This window comes from Rhea americana, unplaced genomic scaffold (genome assembly GCF_003343005.1).
Source record: "Rhea americana isolate MKP2758 unplaced genomic scaffold, rheAme1 scaffold_346, whole genome shotgun sequence".
Taxonomy (NCBI): Eukaryota; Metazoa; Chordata; class Aves; order Rheiformes; family Rheidae; genus Rhea; species Rhea americana.
In genome coordinates, this window is record NW_028186475.1 from 545166 (window position 1) to 556070 (window position 10905).

Consider the following 10905-nt stretch of genomic DNA (forward strand, 5'->3'; position numbering starts at 1 on the left):
AGAGAGAGAGAGAGAGAGAGGGAGGGAGAAGGGCAGAGGAAGGAAGCAAAAACACATGGAGATAATTTTTTGTACATCAGAAGAAGCAATGAAAAGTGCAGGCAACTTTTCAAACATGCCAGAATAGCTTAGTGTGATTTGTAACTAAGAGGAGGGATGAATAAACAGATCCAACACAAACAACAAACTTTTTKGGGGAGGAGGAGACAATTAGGGCAGTAATGGCCAGCCTGGAGACACCGGAACCCCCCCCCCCCTTTTTTTTTGACTTCTGCAGAGGATCGAGGCATTTATTTCATTTTGCATCGCAGAACCACCGACATGAACTTCTGACACCATCATCTCATTAAGGAGAGACAAAGGCTTAACACGGGCTTCAACGTCAGCACGCGTCTGCCCCGTATCACAACCTGCAAACACAACAAGCCAGGCAGCCCTCCGACGCTGATCACAGATACAGAGAGAGCCTGACCCCGCGTATCACGTTGGCGTCTGTCCAGCTTTCTAAATACGCTTGTAATTGGCTGCATCTCTCAGCACAAGAGTAAGGACAGCAGCACAAGCCTRCCTCATCTTGTAAGCAGACTAGAGCATCCCCTCCCAACTCTGTCAGACCAAGCTTAAGGAATAGAAATCCGCTTCCGAATACATCATGGGCTTCACCGGCCAGTGACTTGCCTCCAGGGAGTGGAGCCTGGGCCGAGGTAAAGCATGAGGCCTCAAGCAGCTGAGTTGCTTAGAAGGCTGAATGGCCAGCTGCAAGGACAATCAGGTTGGGCAAGACACTTATATATAAAAAAAAGAACATAAAGCATCCATGATGATAGTTGGGGGAGGGGATTATTTATCACTGAGACATGCACTATACTACTGCTGCAACGTTTTTTCTCCAGACAAGCACTCTGCAAAGTCTCTATCTACAGCAGCGGTTCCACCTTTCCTGAAAGGCAGCCACTTCTGGGGTGAAAACCTCACAAGTGTGAACCACTGCAGGGAAATACATTCTGCCAGCTTAACCACAGCAAACTTGTATAAGCAAATTTAATTGATCTATTACACTCGGGTCATTTACACTAGACGAGTGCTCCTAAATGGTTGAGGTCTCCCTTATTGCAGACTTCTCGCACACCAGGGACAGTAATATCTTCTGTTTGCATTACTGTTATAAATACTGAGGAGAAAGAGTCTGGCACTTGCAAAGATCTAGATTTTGACTACTCCGTGATACAAGAGAATACCACCGACAGGACCACTGCAGCGATACTCACATTTGTTGCAACAGACGTCCCAAACAGACACACCATGCAACATAATTTCTCTGTCTGCTGGCACCCTTYCACGCTGCTAAGCTCTCGCTGTCCCTTCAGCCCCAAATACCCCAGCCAAGGCAGCAATCTCGGCTCTACTATTGGAAGATTCAGTGGAGCACATCCCCCACAAGTCAACTACCTCCCCCTTTCAACTGAGCAAAAAGAGTATTAAAACCCAGCAACTGTCTCCTGTTCAAACCAGATGGCATAAATAGCTGGAGAGCTATCAAACAAAGTATACATTCAATACTTCAGTGTAACATGAAAGCCCCTCTAAGCAAGCRTGTGCACACACATACACCCACGTTCAGGAACCTAAGCAATGGCAGAAAGTACCCAATTAGCTGCTCTAGTGGCTTCTGTGTCTGACAACACTCAGGACACTCATAGCATGAGCAGTGGCCAAACTTCAGTGGCTTGTTCAATCCTCGAGCTCTCCTGAAACTAAATTGCAGCAGGCTGCTATTATAAACAAGGAAACCTGTAGACTGGCAAGTAGATTAAGACCATCACATTGTGTCACATCTAGCTGATTTCCAGCTGTCTTAGTAGAAGAAAGAAAACCACACCAGAAACCCTACGTTCTGAACAGCATAAGCCACAACAAAAACACAGCAACTCCCTGCCCAGCTCTGGGGATATGCACGGAGCTCGATATCTTGGTCCCAGCTCACTTACCTCATCCATTTTTTCTGATGTTGGCGTCTGATCACCAGGCACCATTTCTTTAACCTCCGAGGTCTCAGTTTTGGAGGTCCTGCTCAGGGGATCGACAGGAGTCATGCTCGCCTCTGACGCTGCCCTGGAATTCTGACTCAGAGAAGCTGTCCCTGGGATGGGCTCATCGTCATCGGAGTCAGGCAGYGGCGTCGGGCTGATGTCCTCCAAACCCGTGCTGGACGGGCGCGAGGATGGTGTTTGAGCTCTGTAACCAGGCTGAGAGTTTGAACTGTACATTGGGATTGGAGAAAGCTGGGAAGAGGAAGAGGAGATAGGACTACCTTCCATTCGGACCTCATTATCTGAGTCATGCTCATTAAGAAAGGGTAACTTTGTTCTCTGCTCTTTTAAGAGCATCTCAATCCTTGAGTCTAAACTGTTATGCTGCATTTCTGATTCCATGGTTGGGGTGCCGGGGGTCTCGCTCCTCTCTGGAGTCTGAGAGAAGCTTGCTGTACTCGGTTCAGGAACAGAGTTCGAATCTGGTAGGGGTGGAGGTTCCTCCTGTTTTTCCTTCACTGGAACAAAATCAATATTAGTGGCAGTGCTACTTTCTACAACCATCTCAGCTGGAGGTGGCGCAGGTCTTCGGTACTCTGTTTCCCTCGAAGTTTGGGGAAACTGTTGCTCATCAGACTGGGGAAAAACAGCTGGTGCTTGGTAGGGAGAGAAGGCAGATTTGTAGCTTGAAGAACCAGAGTGGCTCAAGGGAGGAGTGTGAGAGAACTGAACTGGTTCTTGCTGATGAGATTTGAACGTACTAAACTGATGCTCTGGCCCTCGGAAAACACCTGCCGAATTATGAACATAGTGATGTCCCGGTCGTCGGTTGTAGGCATCTGTAAACTTTGTTTCATGCCTCCGGGGTTTGTACCCACTGTCCTGTCCAAAATGGTATACAGGCGTTGTCTGACGACTAGAATAGGTGGAATCTTGGGAAAACGGTGTCCCTAGCCGGGGGGTGTGAGGTGTTCCTTGGGATTGGGGGGTATATTGGCTGTACGAGTTTGGGGTGTCTTGTCGACAGCTGGAATAGGCTGTGTCATGGGAAAACGGCGTACTACTGTTTGGGGTAACAGATGATCCCGCAGAAGAAAGATTACTGTCTTTCAGGCGTTTTAGAGAATCCGTCAACTGTAAAAACAGAAAAGAGAAAAGCATATAAATACATACTTTTTAAAAGCTATTTGTCTAATCTGTTTGGTTTTCAGAGAAGCTGAGTACCCAGGAGCCTGCACTGATTTCCATTGCAAAAAACGAGTTCTAATATCTCTGAAAACAAAAACCATTATCCACTAAGAACAGTTCCTTTGATAAAAAAGAAAAGGCATGAAAAGAGGAACTTGCCTATAAGAGGAGGAGAAAGCAAGCAGATAAATACTGTTTAAAAGCTATACCCAAGAGCATCAGGTGAAGAGGAGACTTCCATGAATACTTCTAGCTGAAAAGATTTTCAATTCCTCTCAACTATGTTAGTCTCAAATTTCAAGTAGGGAAAGAAATGGCAAAAACTTGCACTAAAACCAGAAAAATCTAGAGCACTTCAGAGATATGAAACAATCAAATTAGCTTATCTGTGAACAAAACATACAAATCAGCACACTGCTAACCTGCAATCAAATCTGCATAGCAAACTCTTACTCAAATGTGGAGGCCTGCTGAAAGCAAGAGGGCTTTGTGTTGGTGCYACCAAGGGAGCAGACCCACCACCCTCTTTACCAAATGTTAATCTTCAACAAGGAGGAAAAAGGCTGCCTAATGCACAGAAAGAATTTCTCTCCGCTGCTGGACATACCATTTGTTTGTTTTAACACAGACAAGTGGTCGAGCAGAGCACTACTGATRATGGCATTCGAAAACTGGAACCCTACAGAGGAACCAAGTGATTGCTCCGCAGTTTGCCTCCCAAGTATGTTTGGGGGTTTCTAGGAGCAAGTTCTGCTCCGACTCAGGCACTGCTGAGTCATATCAGTGCCACACTAACCATCAGAGCCAGAGTCAATTTTCTGAAATGCAAAGCAAGAGCCTGGTGAAAACCCTCCTGCTGGCAAAGGCAAGACTGAGCTCCAGCTCCCCAAAGCTCACCAACATACCTCGGAGGTGAAACTACAGACTGGCTGCTACTCTCCCAAGCACCACTAGGTAGAGAGAGCCTTAACATGAGCTGCTTGTAACACACCAGCACCATCACATCCAAGCTTGGCTCTCACAGGCCTGCTACGCTAACACACATCTTGCCACTCATTTAGATTTGCTTTGCTGTGACCATGAGAGACAATGAACAAACAGATGTCAGGAAATTGCCTTCTGCAGCCGTTCCAATACCCTCAGAAAGGCACAGAAACCAGCCATGTCATTCCTCCTGCCATGATCCACATCGCTGCCTATTTATTGTACRCTTGATGCGGACTAGTGTTCAGTGGGGTTTGGAAGCGGCCTCAGGGAAGGGATTGTGGCTCACAGGACTGCCAGGTCTTTGCCGTTCTGCATGAGGGGGAAATCAAATCTCAGAAACATTTTACCRAAATTACACCCCCAAACTACCAAGCTTTTTGGCAGATCTTACAGATAGCAACGTGAAGTGAACAGTTAAAGTTACCCACAAAGCAATAATTTTGGTGGTAATTGAAAAAAAAATCAATTCAGGATAGTAATATATGAAAGCCTAGGAACGCAATATATAGAGAAACAGTTTTAAAGATAATTACGGTAGGGACTGCTTTTGAGGTTACATCAATTATACGTTTTCCTGTTACTGATTTTTCACAGTTAACAGCAAATCTGGCTATTCCTACCTGAGATATGCTGCAACAAGAAGTGAAAAGCCAGGCCCTGCTCACTCCTCCTGAGGTCAGGTGGAGCAGATAAAAGCACTTTGCCAAGCAGAGCTCCCACCAAAATCATCATTCCCCTCTTTCCCACACCCTCTTGTCTTTAAAAAGGACCTTGCTGGGAGGTAACGAAGAATCAGCATCTATATGAGTTTCTTTAAAGGTTACTGGAGATTTAATTTGCCTTGTTGCTGGGATTGGTGGCAAGGAGGAGAACTTTGCTTTTTAAATCAAGGAGATTTTAGTCTTCATGCACAGCTCTATCTGCCCTAAAAACATCTGATCAGAGTTAATAAAATTATCGCTTTTTAACAGTCATAAGAGAGGTAGAGAGATGAAAAAAATCACATTCAGCAGATTTAAAACTCTCTGCTAGATCTCTTCCAAAACTTGATGCCTTCAAGCTCGTTCCTAAAGCCATAATCAGGAGCCAAAGTACATATAGACAAGCCAAGAGGGCTTGTGGCTCCACAGAGCCGGGCTCCACTTCACCCAGAGCCCCCTCACTTCAGTGAGGCAGTATCAGGACAAAGCCATCCACAGAATCACATCACAAATACTGGGGAATGCTTGGGAGCCTCCAGAAACACTGCCCACTGCTTTTATTAGCACTTGATTCCAGTGATTAATTTGGATTCTGGAAAACTGATGCTTAAGATCGTGTTGACTATGAATTGTTGCCACTATTCAAGATCTGATTCCCTTCTCTTAGCCTTTAAGCAAAATGCAAAAAAAACACATGCCAAGGATTACATACTGCAGACACTAGGCCAGATGTACCATTTTAAAACATTCCCTGCCTTCAATGGAATAATCTTATCTCAGGGCAAGATCTGGTCCAGTTCTCTTAACTGCAGGAGTTTCTGCAGTGAAGGTTCTGTGGGCATCTTTCATTCAGAAAAAGACAAAWATCACATACCATGCTATGCAGACGTAAGTATACCGATTAGCCACATGCACTGTATTTGCAGAGAGTTACATTTGCTATTGCAATTATTATCAAATTATATTTAAACGTGAATCAGTAGCATCCACTGAGAAACTATGGTAGGACAAAAAAGTCAGAAGCTAAATTTAAAGTGTTAAAAAGTCAACTTTAATGAGACATTTGTATGGAATTTTCTAGAAAGTTACTCTTTAAAAAGACCAAGCAAACCATACCTGCAGAGTTTCATTCACAGTTGGTGACACATCCTGCTCGGTGCCTACGGGAAGGGTCTGAGGAGTGTAAAGACCATTAACTAGCAGTTCATAGAATCGCATGCGGGTTTCACCTGCACAAACCACAATGGAAGAGTTTTAATAAACAGAAATAGAGCAGCCTGTATAAAAATACATCACCCAGCTCTTGAGGCCTGCACAACAGCCTCCGAGGTGGGTAAGGATCGTTCTGGAYGGGGCAAGCAAAGCGAGGCATCCCCCTCCCTAGCCTGGACCAGGTTTCCTAAATCTTTTTTCCTCTCCTCCTTCTGCATGGCAGCTCTGCTGAAGACCTACAGTTTCCCTYCTTTCTAAAGTGTCAAACAAGTAATGTGCACATTTTAGAAGTGAAACTCTAAGAAAAGGGACAAGCCTCCACCACCACCCGGAGCTGCTGCAGAAAGCTCTCCCTGAACACCTTGTCTACAGAGGCCAGCCGTTACTTGTGCAACCAAGGGGCACGGCAATGTCACATGTAAAACCGTTAGCATTGCTCTTCCAAAAAGGTACTAATTGTTTTTTTCTTTTTCAGTTTAAGGTGTGCTCAGCAGTATCCTTCAATCGATAAAAATCAGAGAAGCAAGCTGCCCCTTACATTGCTACTGGGCTTCAGCTTTCTTCATTCCTAAATTCATGAATCCTAGATAAGACCTAGTTTCTTAATACTGGATTTTTCGTTACTGCAAAAAGTCAGTCCTACTCATTTTGCAGTCTGTAAGAATTTTGTCATCAACTGCAAAGGAAACAGAATCAGACCCCCTGAGATCGTGTAAATTTTGCTTATATGATACATGGATTTGATCTTGTCTTTTTACTAAAAAAATAAAGAAYAGATAGAAAATATATAGGGGTGGACAGAACCCACACCTGAGCACAGAGTACTAAATTCAAGCAAGATCTTCCCTGAAATGGAACTACTTTCAAGAGGAAGTCCTGAAAGATCAAACCTCAAACTCCCYGTGAATCACTCTGTGCATCTAGAGCATCCTTAGCCTAATCCTGCACACTGAAAAAGAACCATTTATCTTTAATAAAAGCTGCAGGTGAGGTTATTTCATTTTCCAATCTCAGTTCACACACCAAGTCTTTCGAGCCATACTCTCAACTATTCAAATGGTTATGGTTCTTTTAAAGTCATGAAAAATAGATCTCTTCAAGACAAAGCCTAAAATACCTGAAATATTAACACACACACACACACACCCTGCCAGGAGGTCACAAGGTCACGGCTAAGGAAATGCTAGACCTACTTTGAAACTGGTTTTTAAATAAACGTAAATTGCTAAAAGTTTCATAACTCTTCCAGGTTCCCCAGCACAATGTAATAAAATTTACAACTCTATTTTCAAATAACTTTATGAATGCAAAATGATTCTTAACTATTGCTGTAAAAATAGGTATTTAGTGAGCGTATCCATTCTGCAGATGGATAAACCAAGGCAGATTGGTTAGACCAGGGAACATTTAGATTTATTAGCTCCAGATTCCTAAACCTGTGCTCTGACCAGACAGATAAATCAACACTTTTGCTCCTAACATTTATTTTTCTAGACTGTGAAAATCAGGTCTTTAACTAAACAGTCATTTAAACAACATTCTGGAAAAGTTGAATACAGGAAAGAAATTTTAAATGTTATACATATACTTTATAAGAATATCCTAACCCGCTTATGCTACTTTGGGAATAGTATTTTTACTTGATTCCATCAGATCACCTAACACTGTCAAACTTACTCATTAAGAATGAAATAGGTACAACTGTGGAAATAAAAAATACTTTAGAAGCACACAGATGGCAAACAAAAAAAAATTGCAATTTAAAACTAAGATCATTCAATGTTTTCTCAAGAAAAGATAAAAGGCATTATAAAAACCTCCTTCCCTGATGTGCTGCTAACTTTCTTGAACAGCTGTCTGTTCAAGACTTGCAGAGTAAATTATGAATGGAGGAAAACAAGGAGGAATGTACTACAGTCAGCTTGCTCATCAAGACCTCCTCTGCACCACTTACGAGCCTGCTTTAATTTACATTATTAAAACTACAAATGGTTAATCTCTTGTTAAATGCAATTTTTACTTTCAAATTTCAAAGTAATCAGGAGAAATAACCTATCTGTAAAAACTGATACTAAAATTTCAAAAGTACACAAAGTTAAGGATAACTTAAAATATAAGACACTTTACTACTACAGTGATTTATCTTTTAACAGAGATCAGTGATGTCAATAAACATCCTACTATACCCTCTTACCACGTGTGGCATACCAACTGCTGTACAAATTATACACAAAAATTTTGAAATCTTTTAATACAGAACAAAAATATCAACATTACTTTTTTTTTTTTTTTTTAAGAAAATGGTGTTAGCAACATCCTCTTCCTCAAGAAAGAGTACAGCAAGTTAGCTTTAAACTAGAAATGTCATGTTTGCAATGCAAAAACCAAAAAGATACAAGTGGCTTTATCTACACCTTGCTTTCTACACCTTTTCAGTTTTAGAAATTTTCTAAAATTCAGACACACTTTAGGGAAGTGCCCAATGTTTGGAGAAAAGACAAAGTTTTCATACTTTCAGCAACTTTACTGGGCTCCACAGGGCTCAGGTCTGGGACTAAGAGTCAGTTACTTCCAGGACTCRGAGCTCCTGTCACTTTAAGAGAGACAGTCTCACACTTACACACACACACACACTCTTGCGCACATACACACTGTCAAGTGCCGTGCACTCTTTTACTGTCAGCCTTGAGTTTGCTGCTAAATATCAATGAAACATCAGGCACCTCGAGGACGGCACCCAGCCCCACTGCCATTGCTGGAATGCAAAGATTTGGGTCCCAGAAACCCCCAGGTTTCTCCAAAAATGCCAATTTTGCCAGGCAGGTGTCAAGGGGCCAGGGCAGCYGCGGGAGGTGGCTCGTGAGCAGGCAGCAGCGCAAGGCAGGAAGACTGGGTGCACAGGAGGTCTCCAAGGGCAGCGCTGGGGGCAGGCGAGCAGGGGAAGGGGCAGGATCTGGGCAGGATGGCAGCATTTTGCAAATTACAGGGCTGTCTCCTAGCAACAGACAACACATTGGGCTCCACGTGACTTCCCAAGGCCCCAGAAACCAGACACTCACACAGGGGGACAGGAACACTCACTTCGTATTTTTAATCATCAAGCCCTTCCAGACTGCAGAAGTGCCGCATTTTAGGAGAGGAAGGACAGACAAAAAAGCTGCAAATAGCAAACCAGTGAAGCTGAGATCTGCCCCTCACCTTTTGTATCCAGCTCCACGTGGATGATGTTGCCCATGACGGAGGTGTTGTGAAGGTGCTGGACGGCCTCCCGGGCACCCTTGACAGTGGCAAAGATCACTTTGGCAATGCCCAGGTGCTTCTTGTTCTTGGGGTTGTAGAGAATCTCCACCTCTTCCACTTCACCGTATTTCTTGCACATGTCGGTCAAAAAGTTTTCACGGATGTTGTCATTCAGCTTGGCAAAGGTGACCTGCTTGGGAGGCACTGGCCCCACGTAAAATTCATCGATCTGGAAACAGGCACAAGGGTGGCAATAAAAATCACTGTCAGCGTTAAAGAGCAGGGATGGAAAACGGCATGAGGATGGCGTGGAAGGGAGAGGGTTAAAGCGTCCTGCAGAACTTTGGGGAAAGAAACTGCCTCCAAGGCTCTTGCACCAGTCCCAGGAGMAGCAGAGCCCCTGCCGCTTCAGCCATTCATTCAAACTGGTTCCTTTCTCAGCTACAAATACGTATTTTGAGCAGAGCTATCWGCAGACAGCCCCCCTCTGCTGCCCACCCTCCTGAAGAGAAGCACCCAAGACACAACTCCAAAACATTCAACCTGATCTTATTAGACAGATGTATTGATTTTTTGTTATCTTTATGGAATAGGATTATTGTTAAACGGCTCACCAAATAATAATAGGAATATGACTGTCATTTAAATGGTTCATTAAACTATCTTGGAACTCAAGCTTCATTAGCGGAAAAAAAAAACAAGAATACAAAGCTAACCCAAAAGATAGGGCAGTACCTTGAATTTGGGGACAGACAGCTCCAATTCCTTAGTTTTGGTCCATATTCGCCCTATTCTGGGATCTCTGACACAATCCACAGGAGCGATTCCCGAGTTCTGGGAGGAAGGGAAGAAAAAGCACAAAAACAGCAATAACACTGCTTGAAATTTAAGCCACAAATAAAAAAAAATAAAATAAATAAACCCTGAAGCAGCATAGGAAGTCTCCAGGGAAGAAAAAAGCACAGACACACACATACACACACGTGTCAAATTGCAATACTGCTGGGAAATGCACACAGATTGGAAACACAGACATAAAGCTGCACGTTTGGGCTCCTTTCGGGGCTCCTGACAGTTGAATACATTGTGTCAGGTGGCAGTAACTTTGGTGGCTGTCCCCCCCCCCAACCCGCCCCAACACACATGGGCTCCAGCGGGGATCACTGGGCACCGGGGGCCCCCAGCAGCTTGGAGAGGGGGTGAGGAGTGCGGGTCCGGGCTTGGAGGGTGGGGGGGACACAAGAGGACGGGACAACACGACAGGGGAGGGACACAGAAATCCTCACACTCACAGGCATGCTAAAATGTTGTCCATCATAACGATAGAGTTTGTGCTGTCCTTTTTTCAGAGCCGGGTCAATAATCAACTTGTAACTTCTCCAATGGTGATTTCTTTTCTCGACAGAAGTGCTGGCTTGGGTGCTGTTCTCCATTCCGTTGATCCAACCTGGATGGGGGAGGCAAAGTGGGGGGGGGAAGGGAAGAGAAAGAAAAAACACACACAGAAAAACACAAAGTTAAAAGATATTCGACAAAGACTCCCTTTT

The 10905-nt window shown here is 44.0% G+C and overlaps 1 protein-coding gene across 2 annotated transcripts in view; it reads right to left on the minus strand.

The window, feature by feature from the left end:
* Nucleotides 1–10802, minus strand: part of SETD1B (SET domain containing 1B, histone lysine methyltransferase) — a 54625-nt gene extending 43823 nt beyond the window's left edge. For both annotated transcript variants that reach the window (XM_085311655.1, XM_085311654.1), the window contains exons 1-5: nucleotides 10651–10802; nucleotides 10094–10192; nucleotides 9317–9587; nucleotides 6023–6135; nucleotides 1989–3164 (exon numbers count right to left, since the gene is read on the minus strand). In XM_085311655.1, coding sequence (XP_085167781.1) covers nucleotides 1989–3164; nucleotides 6023–6135; nucleotides 9317–9587; nucleotides 10094–10192; nucleotides 10651–10791 — 1800 coding nt within the window. In that variant the 5' untranslated portion in view covers nucleotides 10792–10802. The remainder of the gene's footprint in view (nucleotides 1–1988; nucleotides 3165–6022; nucleotides 6136–9316; nucleotides 9588–10093; nucleotides 10193–10650) is intronic.
* Between the last annotated feature and the right edge of the window lie 103 nt (nucleotides 10803–10905).